The sequence below is a fragment of the Bos javanicus genome, chromosome 10 (assembly GCF_032452875.1).
Source record: "Bos javanicus breed banteng chromosome 10, ARS-OSU_banteng_1.0, whole genome shotgun sequence".
Lineage (NCBI taxonomy): Eukaryota > Metazoa > Chordata > Mammalia > Artiodactyla > Bovidae > Bos > Bos javanicus.
In genome coordinates, this window is record NC_083877.1 from 28,545,731 (window position 1) to 28,571,967 (window position 26,237).

General features: G+C 45.6%; 1 protein-coding gene across 1 annotated transcript in view; it reads right to left on the reverse strand.

Moving 5' to 3' along the window:
* RYR3 (ryanodine receptor 3) overlaps positions 1-26,237 on the reverse strand; it is a 557,133-nt gene that overhangs the window by 179,007 nt on the left and 351,889 nt on the right. The window contains exons 28-34 of the mRNA XM_061430666.1: positions 16,256-16,464; positions 14,520-14,695; positions 13,604-13,640; positions 11,644-11,807; positions 8,507-8,672; positions 1,178-1,264; positions 538-764 (exon numbers count right to left, since the gene is read on the reverse strand). Coding sequence (XP_061286650.1) covers positions 538-764; positions 1,178-1,264; positions 8,507-8,672; positions 11,644-11,807; positions 13,604-13,640; positions 14,520-14,695; positions 16,256-16,464 — 1,066 coding nt within the window. The remainder of the gene's footprint in view (positions 1-537; positions 765-1,177; positions 1,265-8,506; positions 8,673-11,643; positions 11,808-13,603; positions 13,641-14,519; positions 14,696-16,255; positions 16,465-26,237) is intronic.

Sequence of the window (26,237 nt, forward strand, 5' to 3'; positions counted from 1 at the left end):
TTCCCTCCCAGCAATCCATTGAGTGAGCATTGATCTCACTGTATTAATAAGGAGACTGAAGCCTGGGGTGTACCAGTAGATCACTCAAGAGCCGCAAACAGCAAGTGGCAGCCCTGGAACTGAACCCAGGCCATAAAACAGGAGAATCTCTTAATGAGAAGGGGGGCCAGGAGCCTGATTCTTGGTTCTCCAAGCAATCTAGGCTTGCCTCATTCTTTCCAGTATTGCCATCATAATAGATTTCTGGACCATGCCTTTTTTAATTTAAGGCACGGAAATGTCCCTGAGTGCAGAACTCAGAGCTACAGTGAAAGCCCCATGGCTGGCACATCATCGTGAATATCCTGCTCCTATTTCCGAGTGATAGTTAAAGTGGGGAAGGGAAAGAAAAGAAAAACCCATGCTTTGGGGCAATCAGCAACCACCCTGGACCTTGGCCGGTGAGGATGTTCCCCCTTCCCTCCCTGGCTTGCTGGGTCCTGCCTCCGCCTCCCCATCTCCTGGCCCCTCCCCTTCCTCCATGGGACCCTCTACTACCTGTTCTCTTCCGGGATGTGGAGTGCCATCATCTGCAGGGGCTCCAGGCACTGCACCACCCAGCCATGGCGCTCGCTCACCCTCTCCGTCTCCACCTTCAGGAAGCTGCTGGGCATGCGGCTCCAGAGCACAGGCTGGATGGTTTGGACATCCAGCCGTGGTGGGCATTGAGGGACGGGGTTCTTCTCTTCACTCTTAAATATGGCTGCTGACAGGGGCATGGCATTCTGGGACAAGGCAGAAAGGCGTCAGACACATGCAATTCAGAGATGCTCAGTGACTGCACAGTCCAGTCAGCCCACAATAAGCAACAGTGAGCCATACCTTAAAGTGAGCTGTACATTAAAGAGAGACAAGTGCATCCAGGGACCAATGAGGGCTTTTCCAGCACTAATAAAGACCTGACATAATGGGTTATATGAGCATTCATTAATCCTTTTGGAACCCAAAAGAAGTAGGGGAAGGGGAAAATGGGAACCTATGTTCTGCGGCATGAATTTCACATGGATGTGTAGAGGTGGGGGGGGGGCATTTGAGAAGCAGGAGGTCAGAGATTTCCTGGTTTCCTCATGCCTGAGCTTCTCCCCATAATGGCCTGTGCATCTTATGTATAGCCATTAGACAAGGGACAGATAAATACCTTCAGCTTCCCAAGTTCAAATTGAAACAGAGAGGTGCTTGTGGGCTGCAGGAAGACGGCTGGAAACACTTTGGTATTGGGCTCCACCTGGAAACCAAAACAAATCCAAAGGTTTGCCCAGAATTATAAAATCCTAGGGGGCTAAGTCATGAGTGTTTCAATCAATGCCCTCATTCTAACTTGAGGGGAAAGAGGACAGCTAACTGGCTGCTCACTGGGCACTGTTCAGAAATTCCCAGAGACCCAGGGCCTACTGGTAGCTACTGTCACTGTTCCTAACTTCAATACTCCTCTCTCCACTCAGGGCTGAGTGGTCTCACATCCTTTCATTTTCCCTCTCAGGTAATTGAGAAGCCAGCAGCTTTCTCCAGCGTGCAGGAGGGCAGTCACAGGTGGGAGCTACCATCTGCCCACCAGAGGCAGTGCGTGCTCTGGTCACAGAACAAGGTAGGGTACTGGCTCTTCACAAGGAGACCCTCAGGGAGCACCATCATGCATTACTCCTGCTCATGGGAGGTGACGAGTGAGGGCAGTGAGGTGACTTCAGTATTCTTTCTGAAGGCACGTGGCGCTGGTCAGGCAAGCCTGGTGAAATTATAGCAGAATGTCCCAACCTCGGTCCTACTGATGGTTTGGGCTGGGTAAGTCTCTGTGTGAGGGCTGTCCTTGGCATTGTAGAGTAGTTACCAGCATCCCTGGCCTCTATGTACTAACATGTCAGTAGTACTCTCCACCCCACCATGGTCATGATAACCCAAAATATCTCCAGAGATGGCCCGATGTCCCTGAAGGGAGAAGTCCCCCCACTCGAGAGCTAACTTTGCAGGCAAGGACCACATGGTACTTCCATGAAGAAGCTGCCCCCAGAGCCTGTCTCCTCCCTCAAAACCTCTCCTCCTCACTTGGTTCCTCTAGACTTCTCTCCACCCCTTCCTCACTCTATGATTTTACTTCTTACATTAAATAGTGTGAGATTCACCAACTGCCTTTTAGCTGCTGCTTAAATGAGGCATGTGATATGTTTATGACATCAGGGCCTTCATTTATCACTTATTTACTTCAATGTGGAGCTTTTGATCAGACTTGGAGGACCACGGAAGAAGAAATGCGACTTTAATCCTACCAGTGAAAGTCCTTTGCTGCTGCTGCTGCTAAGTCGCTTCAGTCATGTCTGACTCTGTGCAACCCCACAGACGGGAGCCCAAGCAAATTCAGACATTAGGACATGCTTACAACTCTCCTGACCCATCAAATTAGGGGCTTCTGGGTGTTGTGGACATACCTGAAAAGCGTCCCCCAGTGAGTTACTCCCTTGAATAATCGCCTCTTCTAGAATCTGTGTCTTGTTTCCAGCAAACAGGTTATTGCAAAAGCTAAAGGCCTGTCGTTCCCTTGATTGGTTGTATTATAGAGAAGATTCCATTTCAGCAGACTGGAGAAGAAGTTGCTCCAGATAGCCTCAGAGAAGTACACTGCCATGTTTTGAGAGGGCCATGTGGCAAGGAGTTCTAGGGGGTTTCATGGGGCTGAAAGTGGTAAGCTCCTGGCTTCAGCCAGCAAGAAATGGAGCCTGAGTTTTACAAATGCAAGCAACTGAATTTCTGCCAACAACCACATGAATTTAGAAAAGGACCCCAAGCTCCAGAAAAGAATACAGCCTGGCTGACAACTTGACTGCAGCCTTGGGAAATGCTGAGCTTGGGACCCAGATAAATTCTGTCCTGACCCCTGACCCATGGACACCATGGGACAATGAATGAATGCTTCTGAGTCACTGAAAGTAAAGTGAAAGGGTTAGTTGCTCAGTTGTGTCTGACTCTTTGCGACCCCATGGACTGTAGCATACTAGGCTCCTCTGTCCATGGAATTCTTCAGACAAGAATATTAGCGAGGGTTGCCATTCCTTTCTCCAGAGGGATGTTCCCGACCCAGGGATTGAACCTGGGTCTCCCGCATTGCAGGCAGATTCTTTACCATCTGAGTCACCTGGGAGGCCCTTAAGTCACCGAGTTTGTGGTAATTTGTTATAAGCCAATAGAAAATGAATATAGCGATTTTCCTTTCTTCCAGGATATTTGTTACAGGCTTCCTGTAAATAATAAACTTCCTCAATGCATTTAGACATAATATTTATAAACACATTTTTAAGACTGGAAGTGACTTAAAGGATTGTCTGGTTCAGAGCTGTTGGCTTATGATGAAGAGGCCAGATGGGTTAAACACCAGGCTTGTTCCCAGCATATGGCATTCAAGCACACTACAGTGGGCTCACATTTCAGATAAGACAGTTGCTTTATACCTGATGCCTCAGGTACCTCTGGATGATTATGAAAGGATGATGCTAGTAAAACTAATAGGTAGGGATGGAGCTGCTAGAACTGCCTGCTGCTGCTGCTAAGTCGCTTCAGTCATGTCCGACTCTGTGTGACCCCATAGATGGCGACCCACCAGGCTCCCCCGTCCCTGGGATTCTCCAGGCAAGAGCACTGGAGTGAGTTGCCATTTCCTTCTCCAATGCATGAAAGTGAAAAGTGAAAGTGAGGTCACTCAGTCGTGTCTGACCCTCAGCGACCCCATGGACTACAGGCTCCTCTGTCCATGGGATTTTGCAGGCAAGAGTACTGGAGTGGGGTGCCATTGCCTTCTCTGAGAACTGCCTAGGCTATGTCTAAAATAAGCTTTGCTGAGGACATTCAACAGTTATTTAGTGCCTATCACATACCTGCTTTGTGCCAGGATCTGGGTTTATGGGTGAGAGACACAAATGGGAAATTCTGATTTGTTGCTGTGTGACTTTGGTCACAAAGCAAGAGTCATCTTTAGGCTGGCCCCAGATTTCTCAAATACTCTAACAGGTAACATTCTAGAACAATGTGTGCCTCTCAAGTCATTGCAACTTGAAGCAAACAGAGGTCTGGTGGGTGAGAAAATTTTGCCTGAATCAGCCAGGTGGAAGAGAGAGAAATGCACTCACTCAGAGATTTCTGATGCTGAACTAAATTGTACCATCATGGGGAGTGACAGGCTAAAGGAGGTGACACGTTTTTAGGTCCCTCAGGAATGATCCCTGCAAACGTCATAAGCTACCCAGTCAAATGGCAGGGTCCTCCTCAAACTTCCCTGCAGAGAGGAGGTCCTTGAAAGCATGTAGGATGGATGCTCTGGGATTGGTTTATTTCTACCCTCAGAGTACATTCCCACCACAATGAACAATGGAAACTTTTCTTCAATCACTAAAATAACAAGAACACACAAGTGTGAACACCTGATGGGTGTCCATAAGGAAAGAAGCTGCAACTGATGGTGCGGTAAGTGGAATATCCTAGATGGCCCTCCTGACCCCTTGGTTAGTCCTGTGATCCTGGATGTCATGGGGCAAAACTGATTCTGTCAGCAAGGCTACTAACAAGCTGACCTTAAGATAGAGACAGTATCCTTGTGGGCCTAATCCAATTGCACAAATTCTTAAAAACAAGTGTTTTCTCTTGCTGGGGGCAGAATGGAAAATCAGAGAGTCAAAGGATGAGAAGAACCAGCTGTGCCCTTGTTGGCTTTAAGGATGGAAGGGACCACGTGAGAGGGAATGTGGGCACCTCTGGGAGCAGAGAGGGGTCAGCCACCAAGGAAGTGGGGACCTCAGAACCTCTGCCTACAACCACAACTGGATCCTGCTGACAACATGAAGGAGCTTGCAAGGGAGGCTGCCCAGAGCCTCAGGACAGAGCCAGCTCAGTCCAGCTGACACCTTGATTTTGGCCTTGTGTGGACCTGGGCAGAGAACCCAGTCAAATCTACAAAACCATGAAATGATAAACAGATGCTGCTTGAAGCTGCTAATTCTGTGGTAATGTGTTAGGCAGCAACTAAAATCTAGTGGCTTCCCAGCCAAGTTGGTCAGTTTGCAACAAATACTTAGCAAGCACTCCCTGGGCGCCAGGTACCACGGTCTCATGTTCTGGGATACGGGAGTGAACCCGCGAGGGGAGGCAGCCCCGCCCTCAAGGAGCTTATATTCTGGAAGGGGGTACTGCAGCCTGACGGAATAAGCAGCGAGTCCAGATTTGAGGCTGCCACGAAGTGCCATGGACTTTCTTCCCTTTGTGTTTCTTCCCTTTTTATCGCTGGCTGATCTACTTTGTCTTTGCAATGATGGACATTCTATCTCTAATCATGTGTGAAGGTCAGGGCGTAGGAAACAGCCTGAATTGAAAGGTAACCCCTCTCGTAAATCTGAATCTTACAGCTGGCCTCTGCTCGCAGAGCTGTGCGGCTGGGATGGCAGTAAATGAGGACAATCTCTTGAACATACATTTTATTTCTCATTTCTCCCATGATTACATTAAGTGAGACAGAAAAAGCTTTTCAGATTGCGTAGCAGTATTTAATGGGGAGGTCTGGAAACCTTGGAGAGAATCCTTCTCTTATTATTTTGGTTACTGGTCCTTTCTGAATGGAAAGCCAGTGTATAAATATTACTACCCTGCTCTGCTCAAGATAATTGAAAAATGAAAACGGCTACAACTGCAGAATAACAATTATCCCAGGGCTGGGAGACCAGACACACGGCTGGACATGTTAACTGTCTCGCCGGGAATGAGAAGGGGGCTGGGTGGGTGGGAGTTTCCGGAGGGTTCCTGCTCAGAGCCCTGACCTCCTCCCCATTCCCACCCCAGGGTGGGAGCTGGTTGGAAGCCCTGAGCAGTCATGAGGATTTACACACATGGAGTCACACCATCCACCCTGGGATGCAGATACCAATAGGCAGCTCAGAAAACTGACCAACTTCACATCATCCAGGAACTGCAGTGAAAGACAGGACACAAATGGCACAGAATCTGCTCTTTGCTGTAACATCTTCTTATCATCATAGGCTCTTTCCTGAAGCAGGCAAGTCATTGCTGCTGCAAATGCCCTGGGTTGGGTTTTATTTATTTATTTAGGGACCTTAAATGTGATTAGATGCCTTGGAACTCTCAGCAGCTCAGGGAGGACCCTTTAGTCAAACTCATTTCAAAAGTTAATGGAAAAAAGCTAATGGATTCTGAAGGACGATAGTAATGTATATAAGCCTCCTCTCAGGGGACTTAAGAGGGGAGGGGAAGGTGGAATCATGAGAAAGTACTGGAAGAACATTATGTTACTTTCTGAATTTGCAAAGGCCGCTTTCTGGGAGCAGCTGGTGGGGTCCCAGCTGCTGAGTAGTGGTGATGATTCCACTTCTTTCCAGGAGGAGGAAGAGCTCCAGCGTTGTGTGCAGGGGGCTACCCACTGCAGGAGGTCCTGGGGAAGACCGCCACACTGGCAAGCTGTCCCTGGCCCTCAGAAAGGGCTCTGCCTGTGTTTTCAGTCACTTAACATTTCAGATTTGGGGCAGCTACGGACCCCTGCTCTCCAACCACAAGCCAGACAAAGGGCTGCCAAGGGGCTTTTCAGCCTCCAGGCTGTAACCTGGGGCTGATTCTGGAATCTGGGGCTTTAGCCATTGACACAGGAGCCATTTACAGCAGAGCTTTTTATCTCCTGTATTTGGCTGAGCTGGAGGACATGGCAGCCCATTCCAGTATTCTTGCTTAGAGAATCCTGTGGACAGAGGAGCCTGGTGGGCTGTTGTCCATAGGGTGGCATAGAGTCGGACAGGACTGAAGCGACTTAGCATGCATGCATGCATTGGAGAAGGAAATGGCAACCCACTCCAGTATTCTTGCCTGGAGAATCCAAGGGAAGGAGGAGCCTGGTGGGCTGCTGTCTATGGGGTCGCAGAGTCGGACACGACTGAAGTGACTTAGCAGCATCAGCAGCAGCAGTTGGCTGAGCTCCCCTCAACCCTGTTTGCCACTGTCCTGAGAACACTTTTGGAGCTCCTCGTTGCTTCCTAATTCCTCCCTACCTTTCCAAATTTGTTACCACCAACCATTACCCATTCTAATCTGTCCATCACTCCTCAAACATAAACATCGCTTATGCCTTCATCTCCATTATGCTTTTGTGCCCTTCTTTCAACCAAGTACATGCCTCTCTCTCTCTACCTGGAAGTATTCTGTTTCATAATCAAGATTTCTCTGTAATAAATTTTTCTTGGCTACTTTCCATGGAAGTAGACTCCTTTTCTGAACTTGGATAACACTCTATCCATACATACAGGAAGCTTTCCATTCTACCTTTGAAGTGTCAAGAAGGTTTAATACAGATATTTAATTCCTTAACTTAGCCTTTCTCATAGTATGCTCTGTAGAACTCTGGGCTGATAGAATATTACTAATTGTTAAATTAAAAAAAAAAAGCTTTTCTTGATTAAATGAGAAATGGTTGGCTAGGTTTCTTTCTGAACCATTTCTTAAAGTTTTCCTGTACTAACACTTACTGTGAAACTTCCAAAGGAAGATATAATTTGTGGCTTTTCCCAAGCTTATTTGGCCATCAAAGGTGAAAAATCCGACTTAAAGCAGATTAGCTTTCTTGTGGTTAATGACAGGTAAACCTACATGTATATAGTTGATAGTTTCCCCAAGGAGTTTGTCAGTTTATAATCAGTGAAAGAGGGAGATACATTATTTACATAAATGCAGTTTTTTAAGGACCCTGCAAAGAAGCCATAGTGAATGAGAATAACCTTTTTTGCAAAGGGAATACTCCCTGGCAAATTAATCAGTTTTTATAGGTCTATATTTTGAGCACAGAAGTTTCTTAAAGTGAGGAGTATCTCTGTTGACCTTTTAGACTTTGTATCTTATATAGTGTTGCTGCTGCTAAGTCGCTTCAGTTGTGTCTGACTCTGTGCGACCCCAGAGACGGCAGCCCACCAGGCTCCCCCGTCCCTGGGATTCTCCAGGCAAGAACACTGGAGTGGGTTGCCATTTCCTTCTCCAATGCATGAAAGTGAAAAGTGAAAGGGAAGTCACTCAGTCGTGTCCGACTCTTAGCGACCCCATGGACTGCAGCCCACCAGACTTCTCCATCCATGGGATTTTCCAGGCAAGAGCACTGGAGTGGGGTGCCATTGCCTTCTAGAGTAGGTAATGTGAAAGTTGCACAGGAAATACTGATGGAATTAATGAATAGCCTTTCAGAGCCCAATGCCACAGAAAAACCTTTTTATCTGCTAGAAAGATGACCAGCATTTCTAATCAACCAGTAAATAAGATCTTTCCCTCTTTGAACAAAATGAAGTCATTTTGTTCTTGTTTGTTTTCCTAGATAGCTTTGGACCATGTAGGTACATCAACTCCATGTGCTGTGGTGAAGACGCCAACCACACAGAAGACTGAGGAGCAGAGCCCTGAGCACCCAGGCCTGGGATGCCACTGTCATGGTCCCTGATGCCACTCCTACCTGGTAGCAGGTGCCAAGTTCCCTCCCGTTGGCTGAAAAGGACAACATGCCCATCGCCAGATCCACGAGGCAGCCAATCTCCAGGTCCACGTTGCTGCGACTCGCTCTTTGGGATGTAGCCACGATGTCCCCACCCCAGACCATGTAGCAATTGCTGCGTTTCACGCTAGGAGCCAAAGAGAGCAAAAGACAAAGAATAACCTGGACTGGGGCAGTTTGCAGTCAAGACTCAGGACTGAAATGCCCCCAAAGCCTCCAGGGAAGCTTTCCAATCAGCCCCCAATAATTGTTTTTCTTAAGTGAATTCGCTGAGTTTAGGAATGTGGCAATCTATCTGCTTCAAAGAACAGAGTATTCAGGTAATCTTTTCCTGGCTCAATGTCAATTCGCATTTCTGAAACAGATATCAGGGACCACAGTATTAGAGGGGAGAACTAAAGGTGCCTGTGGACTTAGAGAGAGGTTTGGTATAAAAGGTGGGAACAAAAAGGTCTGTGTCCTGAGTCCCAGCCCAGTGCCAGGGCAAAAGGCCACTGGACACTTGAGATGCAGGCCCACGTTCCCTAGGATGGCAGGCCTGGGCCACGGAAGACTTGCAAAGTAGATAAAGTTAATATCTGATGTCCTCTCTCCTCTTGACCTGTACTACCTGCCCTCCCAGCTGTCTGGAGTCCTGCCTTCCGCACCCTCACCCTTCCAGACCTATGCACTTGGGTACCTTTCTCAGCTAGCTGGCTACCACTCCCACAAAGAAAACTCCATCACAGGCATTTTGATGAAAATGCCAACTATAATAACCAAAAGATTTTGAACCCCCAAAGCCCAATTTCTTAATGGTAAGATTTCAACCACTGGATGGGCTCTCAAGAAGCAGTAGATGAGTTCCCAGAGCCGCTTATGATAGCTGAGGGCAAGCCCAGCCCTCGTGTGTCCATCTGAGGGACCTGAGAACTTAAAGTTGCATCAAATGACTTGTCTCAGGCTAAAGGACTTCCCTGGTGGCTCAGATGGTAAAGAATCTGCCTGCAATGCAGGAGACCTGGGTTCAATCCCTGGATTGGGAAGATCCCCTGGAGGAGGGCATAGCAACCCATTCTGGTATTCTCTCCTTGGACAGAGGAGTCTGGCAGGCTATGGTCCATGGGGTTGTAAAGAGTGGGACACAACTGAGTGACTAAGCACACACAAAGGAGAAAGTGACTCTATATGGGACACTACATCAGCCCTTTAAACTTCCTAAGGTCGATCTGATTTTGCCTTGGAAAGCCAAGAGTTTGATTAGAATTCTTCCAGGTTCTTTCTGATTCTCAAAGTCTATCCCTTTCCCCAACAACTAGAAATCCCCTTTGTAAGCATGCCTTCACCTCCTCTGCCTGCCTCTTCTCTAGGGCACCAGTGGGGCTGGTTTCGCAGTGAAAATGCCCTCAGGCAGAGCCAGTGCAAATTGCTCCCTTCAAGTGAGTTATAGCCATTGCTAGATTTTCATTAAGGTTAAACTGCAGCTGTGTTACTACTACTTTTCAGTGATTAGAGTACTAAGCACATGGATGACTACAGAATCCAGTTAATAATGTATGAAAGTCACGGGAGTGTGAAGTGCTACGCTTTGGTCCTATTTTAAAGGGCTCAAGTTTGAAATGCCTGAAAACATCTGAAAATCGATCCCGTGTTTATTTCTTATTATACAAGACAAAGAACCAAGAGTTATTGAAGTGAAGTTATTGAGCACCTACTATTTCCTGCGTCTTATTTTAGGTGCCAATGTGCCACATACTTTTCTCAGTGAGTGTGGTCTGAGGCTCAGATAAATAAAATTATCAGTCTGGTGTGGCACAGCCAGAAAACTGGAGCAAGAGACCCAGCTGGGAGGAGACCGTCTGGCTTTTTGTTCTTTTGGCTGAAGAGTGAAGTCTGGACTGGACAAGGGCTTTCACATACCTTTCTTTGTAACCAAACCAGATGTTGCATTTGGTTACAGCATCTCCTCTGGGTCTCATAACATGCTGGACAGTCAGTAATGGTAATAAGAGCGATGTTTATTGAGTACTTGGGGCAAGGCACTGCTGTAGGCACTTACCTAGGTTTTATCTCAATCCTCAAAACACTGTGTTAGATTAGAACTATTATTCTCATTTTATAGATGAGGAGGTTCAGACCCAGGGTGGTTAAGTAACAGGCCCAAAGTCACACCTCTAGAAAGCACTGGAACTGAGTTTAAAATGGGGGCAATTTGCTTCCATTGTCCTCTTTGCTTCCTCTGTCCTCTTAACTACCCACCACAATGGTCTCCCAGGACACAGCAATCCTGCCTGACCTCAGCCTCTAGTCTTTGATGAGCAAGTAGCATCTAAAGAGCATTGATTGCAAAACATCCTGACTTTTTAGGGATAAAGGTCAGCATGAGGACCAACTTCTTACATTTCTATATAAGTCTGTATGGGCAAGGACTCGAGGAAATCTCACTGAGGTGGAAATAAAGTCTGCTGGTTCATCTCTGGGGCAATGGTGGCCAAAGATCTTTTTTCTGATGGCAGTTCTAGTGGACTGGTGGGAGGATATGGGTGTACCTAAGGCATGTTTTTCTTTAAGATCCCTAATTTCTACTCAGCGGTAATTATTCCTGAATTCGTCATGTCTCTTTGATGGTCTTTATTCTTTCAGCCATTACCAACTTTTAGGATGGGGAGTTCTGAGTTGATCAGCTGCTGTGTATGATGTGGTACATCTTTTTATTTCTTTGGAACTGATTTCCCTCAAGCACCTGAGGATTTTTCTCTGCCTTTTTCTAATGTTGCAGAAATTGGGACTTGTCCAGAAATCACAGAGAAAAGACTTAGAGGGAGCTTAGACCTCTCAATTGTCCATCTGTATTTCCCATTCCTGGGTCATGTTTTATATACGTAATGAAACTGCCCTTTATTCTGGCTGATAATAACTTCGCCCACCACAGTACCCTCTCCACAGCCCCACCCCAAGCTCATTCACTCAAGGATTTTAAGCCTGTGCTTTTTCCCCCTCTTTATAATAGAAGTTGGGATGTTTCCTTCTTTGAGTTGTGAGCAGAGAGAGGAAAAAGACTGCTGGATGAGAGAGGGAGGAACCTGATGGCCAAACCTGCCCCTTGGAAGTCCTCTTACCTTTCGTGGACTCGGCCTCTTTCATCCCCCAGAGTAACAGTCACAGTACAGTTTTTATTCAGGTCAAACTTTTCACTGTACAAGTGATAATCCGGAGTCACCCATCCGACCCACACGCAGGAGGGGTCCTGTCCGGCAAAGATGCGGATCGCATAGTAGCACTGCTGGGGAGAGACCACAGATGGAGTGAGTGACCCCAGCTGGGGGGAATGGGCTCAAGAGGTAGACATTACACAGCAGCCCACTTGTCCCCTTTTCGTAGAAAGCACACTCTGTACTGGAGTGTGCCCTGCTCTCTGGACTAGGGGCAGGGCTGATGCGAGAACTTGGCTTCCTTGTTTTCCCGCTTTCTGTTGTGCTTTAGCACCTAGACAATCAGGCACCTATTCTGTCACCCTCTGCCCAGAAGATGCTGCTGCTGCAGAGATCAGGGGCAGCCACTCAACGGTCAGCATAGAACCCTCACTCTCTTCTGGCTCCTCGGGCTGCTGGGGGGAGCTGGGCACTGTCTGCCTTCAGAGAGAACAGTCAAGGTTCAGAGAACAAGGCCACTTGCCACTTCTGCAGGGAAGTCCAGGGATATATTTTTTTAAGTCTTAAGAAGGAAAAAGCCCACATTGTGGCCAAAGGTGCTTCATAAAAGAAAAAGCCCACATTTTGGCCAAAGGTGCTTCATATGGCCATTAGGCTCAGTGACAGGCAGGGCTGAAAACCATAGCCATTCTTAGGTAGGCACTGTAACAATTTGTGAAGTTTATCACTGTGTTGTAATAGCAACTGAAGCACTGAGTTAAGTGACTGCTTCATCATTTTCTTTATGAAACTGAACACATTTATTCTAAATGAAGTCCTCATATTTGTTGTTATCTCCAATTTTTTGATTGGAAGAGAAAAGAGTCAGCCAGACACAACCTGTGCTGGAATCCTGGGGCTGGCAGCTATTAATCGTGTGACCCTAGACAAGTCATTTGTCTTCTGTGCCTTGGAGTGCAAGAGATTGTTCATCTCCCAGGGCTGCAGTGGAAATTAAGGGGGAAGGTGACACAGTGTGCTCCGTGCAGCGCTCTGCACACAGCAGGTGTGTGACACGCCAAGGCAAGAATCTTATGCCAGACAGTTAACCTATGATTACCGGGTTGCAGGGTAACTTTATTGAAGGGGTGACATGCATTTCTTACAAACAGTTTTTTTTTTTTTTTTTGGTCAGGTGCTAAATAAAAATGAGTTGTTTTTTAGTTGCTAAGTCGTGTCTGGTTCTTTGCAACCCCATGTCCTGTAGCCCACCAGGCTCCTCTGTCCATGGGATTTCCTAGGCAAGAATACCAGAGTGAGTAACCTTTTCCTTCTCCAGGGGATCTTCCTGACCCAGGGATCAGATCTGCATTTCCTGCATTGGGAGGCAGATTCTTTACCACTGAACTACCAGGAAAGCTCAAAAGGAAGAAAGAAATTAGGAAGCATTGCTTTCTGACCACTGTTTATAGAAAAGAATCAAAAGCAGCCTGCATCTTCTGGGCTGGCTCCCTGCTCTTTTTTTTTCATTTGACTGCTTTCAACATCATTCCTGGCACTGCTCAGAGAGATGGGAGAGTTGATTCACAGTTTACATAAAAGAGCAAACAAAAGGATTAAATTAACAGCCCCCCTTTCCCCCTCAACTGGTGTTCCTTTCAATCAGAAAGGCAGTGCTGGGTCCCTGGTGGCAAATAGGCACCAAGTACACAATGATGCCCAATTAGATGCTCTAGGTAGAGTTCTGTTTTGCACTGAATAACTGTTTTTCTTTCCCCCACTTGAGAGATGCCATAGATATGTTCTGGAAGCATTAAGATGGATATTAAAAGGCAGAGTAATTGGCAATTAAAGAGGATCTCTAGACAGATCTTTGCTGTAAGGGGCATATTACCAGGCATGGCAAAGAATCAAATAATTAAAACCATAATTGAGCACATTTACTTACTGTTGTTGTGTGAGAGAGTATTTCTTGCATCTGTTTCCTGGGGGGAAGATAATCCATGTTTTAGTTCTTCAGCTCTATAAAGAAGCCAACAAGTCTGACAGGCAATTGATCTACCTTTAATGACGAAGACAAGTTTAGGAAGCTGCATGTTTCCCACATATGAGTGATCTCAACTGATCTTGGAACTTTTCATCAGCAACCTGCTACCAGCAGGCAGGACTATGCCTTCTAACTCTTGTCTCTCAGCCCAGATGTAAGGTAGGGCAAGGGGGAGGCTGGGGAGATGTTAATAATATAGGCAGGGATACCCTGGGATACATTATCCTGTTCTCTCAAACAGCTTTGCTTCTGTAAAGCTTGGTAGATAGTAAAACTCTTGAGGAAACCTGCACCAGCCTTATATCAGTGATTAAAAATAGACATGAAAGGGAAGAAAGATAGCAAGGAATATATTTCTTATCAGACAGAAGGAAGTCACATCACTCATGAGTCACACAGCTACTGGGTTGGACATTGGCCATAGTTATGCAAAGAAGGTAGAATTTGCCTACAGAAGCTTCTAATTTCACACAATGGCAACAACAATTGCACTTACATTCTTTTCTACTCCAAAACATAGGAATTACAAGTTGCAAGGAGGCTAGGGACTCAGAGCTTGAGAACAGCAGAAACGTGTCCACTGGATGTGACGTAATCAAGCTTGATTGGCCCCCTAATTATACACTGTGGGCACACACGCACACACATGGGCACACACACGTATGAGCACACATTCTTATTTCTTTCCTGACTGAAAGCAGAGGGAACCCTACAGACCGGGCTCCAGCTGTGCCATGGTGCAGTGAGAAGCAGACAAAGTCAGTTTTGCAGCAGACATGCTGAGCACCTCTGAGAGCTGGAGCCCCCTCTCCCTCACCTTTTCTGGAAAGCATCACTGTCCATACAGGGGCTGTGACTGAAGGAGGAGTGGCACTCGACGGGCACGCTCAGGCGGCAGTAGATCATGGTGGCACTGCTGTTCTGGGTGCCGAATGTCTTGTGGGTCACCTTGAGGCACGGAGGGGTATCCATGGTGCCGTCGATCCTCACGACCTGGAAATGCCACCATCCTCACCTGACAGCCTGACTCCCGCCCACCCTCTCTCCCCTCACTGACTACCTACGTAAGGCTTTCTGCGAACGGCAAAGGTTGTCATGAGTGGTAGCCCAACCGTTACACTTATCGTAATGTGGACCCTGCCCAATAAAATATCATAGACCCACTTCTGGCTGGGGAGATTAGGGATTTGAAAACATGACTGCTGGGTTTTCTGCAAGGTCAAGGGCGCCAGGCAGCAGGGGTGTTGCAGTGCGTTTGCTGATGCTGACCTTTTAGGAAGGTGGCGAGTGGCTAAAGAAGAAACTTTTCATAGGTTTCCCATGTCAGTAGGCATAAGAATATCTAAGGGGGAAGGCGCCAGAAAGCCCAAGACTCCAGAAGTGACATTAGAGTTTCCTCAGAGGACCCTGTCTCCCACCTGGTGGACTTCCCGCCTTTACCTGTAGCCTGAGTCAAACAGAGGATCCTGACAAAGGAGGAAATTCCCAGCTCCAGGGCGTGAGCACTTGGAGGAGTGCAGTGGAGGAGGAAAGATCACAACTGGGTGTTTGAAGTGTATGTGTGGGGATGGGATGGGGAACAGAGAAAGTGAGCAGACTTACAATGATGATTTTGTTATGATCTGAGCACTTCTCCCTGCATTCTAGAGCCAGTTTCTATCCTGCGGTCCATGAGCATGCTTACCTAGGTTTGTGGGGTCTGCATATTTTCAGTTTGTCAAAGGGGCTCATGACTTCCAAAAAGTTTATGAGCCAGCTTTCTAAAGTAACTATCAGGTAGAAATTGAAGAAATTCAAGTCTACTATTTAAGGGTTTGGGGGAAAGGGGAGATGAAGAGCTGATGCTTGCTGAATTCAGATTGGGAGGTGAGTGAAGGAGACACACTCTGGTGGAAGCGAGCCCTTGAATCTAATGCTTCAGTGGAGTTGATCTGTCTGACATCCCATCAGCTCCCATCTCACCCTGACACCATGAAAAAATCGTGGTGTGTGTGGGCGACGCAGGGCAAGGAGGTGTAGAACCAGAACCCAAATCAGGATCTTTACAATCTTTGGCTTCTCTGCCTCTCTGCTCCCCACACAAGGTACAAGCATCATAATCAACTATTGCACCTCCACCTAAAAAGCTGGAGATGGTTCTGCAGGAATTAAACACAGCCTAAAAGACATTAAGTCCTGAGCAGAGGAGAACAATGTCCGGGACATATCATCTTAAGTGCAGGTATTGAACTATTTTAGGAAAATGACATTTAAGGACTCTAGATACTGTTTTGCTCTAATACTACTATAGCAACATCTGGAGAATATGTAGTGGCCCAAAGATTTGGGGATATGGATCTCCAAGGTGGTTGGTTATCCCTTGTAAGATGCCACTCAGCTGCCACAACTAAGGTGCCTGTAATGACAGCTCTGGAGTCCGGCAAGGAGGTGACTGGGGACAGCCAGGGCGTGGACTTGGGCAAGCACCAGTTGTGACAGGAACATCAGTGGGAGCTCCGTGCATGGGTCCCCCTGCGCTGCCAGCGTCCCCCACGATGTGTACATGTAGCATACCTCTATCTGCGGATGATCCTTGGGCACGTTGACAAATGTTGGGAGGCGTTTGCTGAACCACATGGCCACGTCACGATTCATGTTGACAGCAAAAGGCTCAAAGCCCTCTTGGAGGCCGCACATGGTATAAAACTTGAAGGTGCTGGCGTCCATCCCGAGATTCATGCGGCCGATCTGAGACAGCCCCAGAGAGCAGATGGGCACAAAGCCTGCAGAATGGTGAGAGAGCTCGGTCAGCCTTCAGGACTGTCCCGGGAGGCTGGGAGGAAGCAGAACCCTTGCTTCCCTCACGGCTTTGAGTCCTAGTAGAAAAGATAGGACAGCATCCTTTTCTTTCTTCCTGGCCCATATACTCAACAACAGGAGGCCATGTGGAGCTGACAGCTGCCCTTGATATATGGGAAAGACAAGCGAGTCTGGTTCAAAATGACTGGCAGAAAAAATAACCATCCAGCCAAGATGTAAATAAATGTCATCTGGAAAAGTAAAACCAATAAGAGAGAAAGTGAAATTCTTTATTTATGTCTTAGTTAAAACTGATATTACTTGTGCGCTAAGTCACTTCAGTCATGCCCGACTCTTTGTGACCCCATGGACTGTAGCCCACCAGACTCCTCTGCCCATGGGATTCTCCAAGCAAGAATACTGGAGTGGGTTGCCATGCCCTCCTGCAGGGGATCTTCCCAACCCCAGGGATTGAATCTGCATCTCTTACGTCTCCTGCATTGGCAGGCAAGTTCTTTATCACTAGCACCAATTAGGCCCTGGGTAATTTTAGTTATTTATCTCTGGAGATATACTTTCTTTTAAATTGAGTTATAGTTGATTTACAATATTATATTAGTTTCAGGTATACAACATAGTGAATCAATATTTAAATAGATTGTATTCCATTTGAAGTTATTACAAAACAATGGCTGTATTTCCCTGTGCTGTACAATATATTCTTGTTGTTTATCTCTTTGATACACAGTAGTTTGTGTCTCTTAATCTCATACCCCTATCTTGCTCCTTCCCTCTACCTTCTCCCCACTGTTTATCATGAGTTTGTTCTCTGTATCAGTGAGTCTCTTTCTGCTTTGTTATATATATTCAGTTGTTTTATTTTTTAATTTCACATATAAGTGATAACATACAGCATTTGACTTTGTCAGACTTATTTCATTAAACATAATACTCTCTGGATCCACCCATGGTGCTGCAAATAGCAGAATTTCATTCTTTCTTTATGGCTAACTAATATTCGTAATAACTAATAATGTGTGTGTGTCTGTGTGTGTGTATGTGTGTGGATATAGATATATACACACATATGTATATACATATACAGACACATCATCTTTTAATCATTCATCTGTTTATAGGCACTTAGAGTGCTTCCATATCTTAAACCCTATGTAATTTTAAATTTTGCCCCAAATAAAACAATGCAAGAAGCCCAAAGAATGACTTGATGTAAACTGCTAAATTTCTCTAGGTCCCAGCATCTTCTCCAGTGAAATGAGAGGTACAGTGGCTCTTGTCATTTGAGAATATGCTAAGAAGTTTTGGATGCTACACTATGACTGCTTGTTTACAAAATACATCTTACAAACCCCATCCTCCCAGTCTACTGTTACAGTCCCCTGCTAAGTAGGAAAGTGAGATTTTCAAGCAGGAGCTGTAGAAAACTGTTCGCTCCTACAGTTACTGTCTCTCCAAGCTCTTTTCTGTGTCCTCATGATAATAAAGAAAGCATTGCCATGCAGAACAGACCCAAAGCAGAAGTTCAGATGGCTTGGTGTTCTTGTCTGTGGGCTATTTATGAATCATAATTGTGGACCAACAAATCAGCAGAGTTGGGAAAGCACTAATTATCCCAGACCTGGGAAGACATGAGGCAGGCAGCTGGAGGGCAGCTGAGGCTGCAGACTGCTCGGAAAAGGACGAAGGGCTCTGAGGCTGGAGGCTAAACCAGGGCTTGGAGCACCCCCATAAAGAAAATCGTGTCACTCCTAAGGAAGGAGTGTTTATGTGAGGGACATTTAAAGGTCAATTTTGGGAGAATTTATGTTCAACAGTAAGTCACTCATAGAGATCAAGGCCAAAATTCACTCTTCCTAAAGTCAGTGTGTATATACTGTTACCTAAATCACAAAGTTTCTATGTAAATAAGTCATATAAGTGAAAGATAAATCCCTCCCAAGCTGAGTTGGTTGTTTTCAGAAACTGAATTTATTTAAGATACTATGTGATACTGTTTAATACTATTTCTAAGTAAGAGAGCTACAATGAAATCCTAGCAATGCAGGTGATGTCTGTACAAAGAGCCTCCACCCAGGACCACTGGGGGTGGCCCCATCCCTCGGGAAGGTGGAAGGTCTGGTCGATCAGATTCATGGGCCTTCCTGAGTATTGTTTTGCTCCTCAGACTATGTTTCATAGCCTCTGAGACTATAATAGATGAAACTACCCCCTTCTATAGACAGAGATTTTTATAAGTGAGGAAGCTTTGAAGATATGACTCTAGTATGGAATAAGGACTACTTGTTGGCACAATTTTGGGGAGCCTACTGGGACAGAGGGCTCTGCTTTATGCTGTGAGATGTGAAGGAAGGAAAAGAAATCATCCTGGTTGACAGGGGCTTAGAGAAATGAGGATGACAAGTGGAAAGTGGGAGAGTGAATGGTGTGTGGTAAGACATTCCCACTTGCAAGACAGTACTTTTGTTTCCAACCTGGACAAGTACCACTGGAGTTAGCTTTATCTGGAAGACCTGATTTTGAAGCATTCCATCCCTGATGTGAGCAGAGACATGACATCTTAAGAAAGTCTCTTGGAAGTGGAGAAAAAGGAACTCTCTGACACTGTTGGTGGGGAATGTAAGTTGGTGCAGCTATTATGGAGAACATTGGAAAAGACTCTGATGCTGGGAGGGATTGGGGGCAGGAGGAAAAGTGGACAACAGAGGATGAGATGGCTGGATGGCATCACTGACTCAATGGACGTGAGTCTGGGTGAACTCCGGGAGTTGGTGATAGACAGGGAGGCCTGGCGTGCTGCGATTCATGGGGTCGCAAAGAGTCGGACACGACTGAGCGACTGATCTGATCTGATGGAAGTTTCTCAAAAAACTAAAAGTAGAGTTCCATATGATCCAGCAATCCCAATCCCAGGCATATATCTGGACAAAATTATAATTTTGAAAGATTTTTGTGCCCCTATACTCAAAGCAGCACTCTTGACAATAGCCAAGACTTGGAAGCAACCTAAATGTCCATTGCCAAATGAATGGATAAAGAAGATGCAGTACATATATACAATGGAATACCACTCAGCCATAAAAAGGACGAAATACTGCCATTTGCAGCAACATGGATGGACCTAGAGATTATCATACTGAGTGAAGTAAGTCAGAGAAAGACAAATGCCATAGGATACCACTTATAAATGGAATCTAAAATATGACATAAATGAACTTATCTATGAAACAGAAACAGATTCACAGACATACAGAACAGACGTGGTTGCCAAGGGAGACGTGGGGTAAGGAGGGATGTTTGAAGTTTGAGGTTAGCAAATGCAGACTATTATATACAGAATAGATAGACAACAAGGTCCTATTGTATAGCATAGGGAACTATATTTGATATCTTGTTATGAATGATAATGGAAAAGAATTTAAAAATACATATATATATATACACATATAGTATGTATATATATGTGTGTGTGTATAGATATAAAACTGAACCACTTTGCTGTGCAAGAGAAATAACACAATATTGTAAATCAAGTGTACCTCAATAAAATCAATAAAAAAAGAAAGCCACTCTTTCCCTTTCTTCTCCAACATGAATGATAGGATAAGTAAGCAGCAGATTCAAAACATGAGGACTTCTGAATAACTTCAGGTCACATCAGTGACTTCCTAATTATAGACACTCTGACAATGTAAGATGCACACAGAAAGGAAAAAAGGTCATATTTGCACAAAGCCCTTTTTCTAAGGAACTTGGACTCCTCATTGTTCCTAAGACATCAGCAGAGGGGACAGTACTTTGCTGTCCCTCTGAGTCACAGACCAGCTGCCAGTCAGTGGGCAAGACAAGGGGGGAAGGTTACAGGGGATGAATACCCCAGATCTAAACAGCAGTCATGTCCCGGGGGCGGAGGGCTGCCCTCATTACAGAGCAGAGCACTGGCCCTCTGGGACAGAAACCATCTCTACAGGGGCCAGCTGAACATTGCCTGCAAACAGGCTCCTCAGCAGCAGCAAAAGTCAGGTATGTCAAAGCAACGGGAGGGAGTGTCAGGGACCTCCTGGGAGCTAAGTGGGCACAGCAGGGCAACTCTGTACAGTGGCAGACGAGAGCCTAAATCCCAGGCTTGCATCAAAAAAGCGAAACCCCAGAAAGGACTGAGACAAAGAGACATCCTCACAAGCACCAGCACTTTCTCCTGGGGAGGAATACTTTAAAACTGGATCAGCTCCCTCCACCTGGTAGAGAGGCTCCAGCTAAGGATCACTCCTCCACAACTTCCTGACTTGAGACATTACAACTTCATGTAACTCAGGAACTCTTGACAGACAGAGGAGGGAGGGACAATGATGATAAACCACACCAGCTAATATTTATCAAGTACCTCTAGGTGTCAGGCCCTGGGCTTAGCACTCTATGGATATATTACTGTGACTGTCTTACAGTGAGGAAACTGAGGCCTAACAAGTTGAGTAACTTGCTCAAAGGACTGTCTCCTGGAGTGCATGCAGGGCCAGCATGTGAACAAGACTGCCAGAGGAGCGGTCCAGAGTGAGCAGTGGGGACTGAGGCCCAGATGCCTGCTTTCTAACTCTCACTTCCGGTGACTGGCTTTGTGATGAACTCTTCCTTCAGTGTTCAGATGATTTTCCTAAGTGTCATATAGTTGACTAGTTTGCCTCTAGGTCAGGCAGCGGGAGACCTTCGACCATGAAGCACTCCAGGCCCCCAGGAGGAGAAGGGCTGCCTGTCACAAGTGGCCGCATGGCTCCCTGGAGTTGGTGTGGTCTTACCTGGATGGACAGAGCCACTTGGTAAGGCCATGTGGCATCACCGTGAACAATGTCACCTACACACAAGGATCCACACTTTGTACACAACTCAACTATAACCCCCAGCTCAAATGAGACAGGAGATGTAACAAGATGGAAAAATAAAGGTGAAAAACAACACTCCATCCCGACATGAAGACTAGAAGATGCAATTATGCTGACGTCATTGAAGAGGTCTGAGGAGGAAATTTGCAAATGGCATTATTTGGAACCTAGATGTACATAAAATCCCTATTTGAGGAAAGGAATGTCAAGAACATATTCATTTAAATGCTGCAGAGGGCCCCAGGTTCTGATGAACTTTGTATCACAAGGCCTCATAGGGTTGTGTGATTAGGAAGAGGGACCCCCAGGAGGTCATCTTTTTATAATTCAGGAGCTTGGAAAGAAACCAGTTCTCTAGACCACACCAACCATGGATCCTTTTTAAAATCCATGTCAAACTGAAGAAATTTACTGAGAGCCAATCACTCCCCAGTAGCGGAAAAACTGAGATCATTGGGAGAAGTGGTGAGACCGCTGCCCAGACCATTCCTGGGGTGTTTCTCAGAGTCTCCATCCAGCAGTTCATGTTTTATCCATTAATTTTAATTTCCTAAGCCTCACAAAGAGGGAGTTCAGGGACAGCACCGAGATCGTCACAAGCTCTGTAGAAAACGCAGGGAACAGGAGGCCGCGCTCCCCTGCCACAGCCGCTCCCTGAAGCACAGCACCCACTTGGGGAGAGAATGACAGGGGGCTCTAGGTGGCAGCGTGCTTGTGCACAGACGACAGCGACTGCCTGCAAGAAAGTTTCATCTGCTGCCTGTGGAAGGGCTGCTGGTACAGCCAGAGCTGGGGCGTCTGTTAAGCCCTGACACGCCGATAGAGGAAGAGCTTGGGAGGCTGTCCCTGCAGACACTGAAGCTGTAGCAAAGCAGGGTGTGCCCAGGGGTGTCTGGCAGCAGCAGCAAGGGAGACCAGCCCTAAATTAAACTCTTTCAGACCTCATGTTTTGAGGTCCAGAATGATGTTCAGAATTTTATCTTCCTTTCCTTTAAATGGGATCAAAGGGAAGACTAACAGCAAAGGTTTCTCTGTGAGAGCTTCTCAGCTTCCAGATGCCTTTCGGTGACAACATTGAGAGCTGTGAGGGTGCAAGCCAGGGAACACAGTAGAGAACAATGATTAGGAAAACGAAGCTGATAAGAGTATGTCACCTATGACGCAGACGAGGATGGGGATGACAGCTTATAAATCACCCAAAGAAAAAAAATCAGCCACGAATCGTAGTGCCTGCTCCCATTCCTCCCCCCAAAGGACTAAAAATACTTACCCCAGCAGGGTAAACGGCCTGAATCAAGGCTGGGGTGTTGGCGACCAGAACACACACACAAACGGGATTTTGCTTTCTGAGGGGCTGTAATGCACACAATGTTTTATATTCAACAGATGGTTTTCCTAACAGCTCAAGGCAAGAATTGCTGGCTCTTTCCATTTTATGCAGAGCTGCTCTATGGTTAAAGAGCTGCTCTATGGTTATTCTAAGCCTCTGGGTTATTGTCATCAAAGAATTGCATGCAGACTCCCTTTCAATTGCCCTTCCTCTGACTCCTGAGCCATCACAGAACTGAAAAGGCCTCCCAATTATCTTGTCTCCATGTTATTAAAGTGCAGTGCAATGCTACAGTACAATGTGTTAACATAATACAGTACAATTCTATAATAAAACAGAGTCCTAATAATAGACTTTGTTATTCTGAAGGTCAAATCATGTCTCTCTGTACAAAGGGTCAATGAGGCATCTCTTTCATTACAGCACAGACGATCTCTAAAAGCAGAGTTCTCCTACAGCATCCCCTTTCTTTATAGTATTCTGCTCAAACCCTAGGACAGCCCCCCATGTCACAGAGAGTGGAGTCCAAGAAGAGTGGGCCCAGATTAGACAATACAGTTTCCTGAATAAAAAGACCAAGTCTTGGTATTCAAGGCTATAATCTGTAACTTCTCATTCTTTCCAGCTTTGTCTTCTATAAATTCCATACACAATCATCCAAATGCTATTATCACTCTTTTCTGCAGTTTCCTGATTCCTCTCTATTACTCTACTTACAACCCCCTCCCCTGAGAAGACGACCCTTCTTAGAGGTAAAAAGCTCATCTGTAGTTGCTGAGACAGCTCATAGTTTTCATTTAACTTTCAGTTCCAATTCCAGTCTTCTAGAATTTTCATCCTGTATTGGTAAACTGCCATTTCTGACCTATCGCTTTTTATTGGTAGTTACCTTTCTGTATTTTCATTTAATTTATTTTTTGAACTAGAAAATTAACTCCTTCATTTTGCTACTATTTACATTTGTGTATACTTTAGACCACTGCTTCTCATACTTCAAAGTGCATGGGAGCTGTCAGAGTATCTTATTTGAATGCAGTTTCTGAATCAGTAGGACTAGCGTGGGGTCTGAGACCCTGCATTTATAACAAGCAGCTCACACTTTTGATTATCAAGGATTTAGACCTCATGGAGTTCTTACAACTCTGAAAACTGACAAGATCTTTTTCTCTTCCTTAATTTGAGCCAAAGTCTTATAGATAACTAAGCTCCCCGAGTCCACAGGGTCACTGGACTTTGGACTCTGCCTACTCCAGGAAGCTCCTTTCCTTGGGGATGAGCCTAAATTACCTAGTTCTTTGTTTTTCTCCAGGCTCATTGAAGATAGCCTCAAACATGAAGATGATACCAGGCAAAAATTGAAGAGGAACTAAAGAGCCTCTTAATGACGGCAAAAGAAGAGAGTGAAAAAAACTGGCTCAACATTAAAAAAATTAAAATCACGGCATCTGGTCCCATCGCTTCATGGCAAATAGAAGAGGAAAAAGTGGAAGCAGTGAAAGATTTTATTTTCTTGGACTCCAAAATCACTGCAAATGGTGATTGCGATCATGAAATTAAAATACACTTGCTTCTTGAAAGGAAGCTATGACAAAGCTAGACAGTATATTAAAAAGCAGAGACATCACTTTGATGACTCTAAAAAGATCCAAATAGTCAAAGCTATGGTTTTTCCAGTAGTCATGTACATATGTGTGAGTTGGACCATAAAGAAGAGTGAGTGCTAAAGAATTGATGTTTTCAAATTGTAGGGCTGGAGAAGACTCTTGAGAGTCCCTTGGACTGCAAGGAGATCAGAGCAGTAGATCCTGAAAGAAATCAACCCTGGCTATTCACTGGAAGGACTGATGCTGAAGCTGGAGCTCCAATACTTGAGCCACCTGATGTAAAGAGCTGACTCAGTGGAAAAGACCCTGATGCTGGGGAAGATTGAGGCAGGAGAGGGGACGACAGAGGATGAGATGGTTGGATGGTATCACCGATTCAATGGACGTGAGTTTAAGCAAACTCTGGGAGATAGTGGAGGAGAGAGGAGTCTGGCATGCTGCTGTCCATGAGGTCCTAAAGAGTCGGACACGACTTAGTGACTCAACAACAACATGAAGAGAGCACTGCCTGTGCTGGGTACTTAGTGAATATCTGTTTCCAAAGAGCAGTGACAGAGGATGGCTCGTCCCCAACCCCCTCATGTCATCAACATTTCCTCCCTCTTTGCCTCAGAACCAGTACGTGGGCCATTCTTTCTGCTAGCAACTTCTTTCCCAGTTGTTTCCAAAAATATATTCTTTAAAATTCATATTTTAAACCTTTTCAGAAGGCATTAAAACACGAACCCATATTGCTTCAGTAATCCTGTCTTTCTAAGAAAATACACTGACTTGCAGCTTTTCTATTATCCCAAATATATGGCTCTTAGAAAAATCTTTAAAGCTCTTTTAAGGTCCAGTTGATATGCATGTTGCAGATAATAGGTGTCTGTACAAAGTATGAAAATGATTTATAAAGCTAAAACACATTGTAAATAAAGAATATTTTATATGTATTAAAAATATGCATGCACGCTAAGTCGCTTCCATTGTGTCCAACTCTTTGCAACCCTATGGTCCATAGCCAGCCAGGCTCTTCTGTCCATGGAGTTCTCCAGGCAAGAATACTGGAATGGGTTGCCATGTCCTACTCCAGGGGGTCTTCCCAACCCAGGAACTGAACCTGTGTCTCTTATGTCTCCTGCACTCACAAGTGGGTTCTTTACCACTAACACCACCTGGGAAGCCTCAATTATATGCTCATTTATTTCTGCTGCTCTTGCCTCTGCAATTTTACCTTTTTTAACGTTTGATGCAGGGAGAGGAGACTGTCTCTTTTTGTAAAGTGCCAGAAATTTAGAGCTACCTGGAACCCTAATCATTTACAGATGGGGAAAAGAGGCACAAAGAGGTTAAATAAAGTCAACCTGAGATGTCACAGGAGGGGAAGGACAGAAGCAAGACGGGAACCCAGGTCTTCTGCCCTGGAGCAGCCTCTTCCCCTCTCAGCCTCCCTGCCTTCTCCTCCTTTGTACTGCAGGAGCAGAGAGTGGCACAGCACCAAGACCAGAGGTGTGATCACAGCGGGTATTAAGTCACTGCCACAGAATATTACATCTGAGGAGGATGTTGGCATTTATATGGTCTATCATCCTGTTTTCTGGTACAGATGAAGGAGGCAAAGCCCAGAGGAGTCAAACCAAGCCTTGCTGGGAGCCCACAGCTTGTTAGGAGCAAGCCAGCTGACTCACAGTCCAGTGTTCCTAGTCCTGGTGCCAGCAGCCTTGTGCACATAAGGGAGTTCTGTAGACAAGAAATAAGAAGCACCTATTGCCCCTTTGTGTAGCTGGAAGCACCAACCTGACTGTAGTCTATTCCTGGCCATTAACAAGTGCAACTGTGCTTGGGTTTCACAGCATGTTTGAGTTTCAGAATAAATTCTATTTCATTCAAGGAACAGCTAAGTCAACTTCCATGTTTCAGTGATTCTCATCAAAACATTAAGTTCA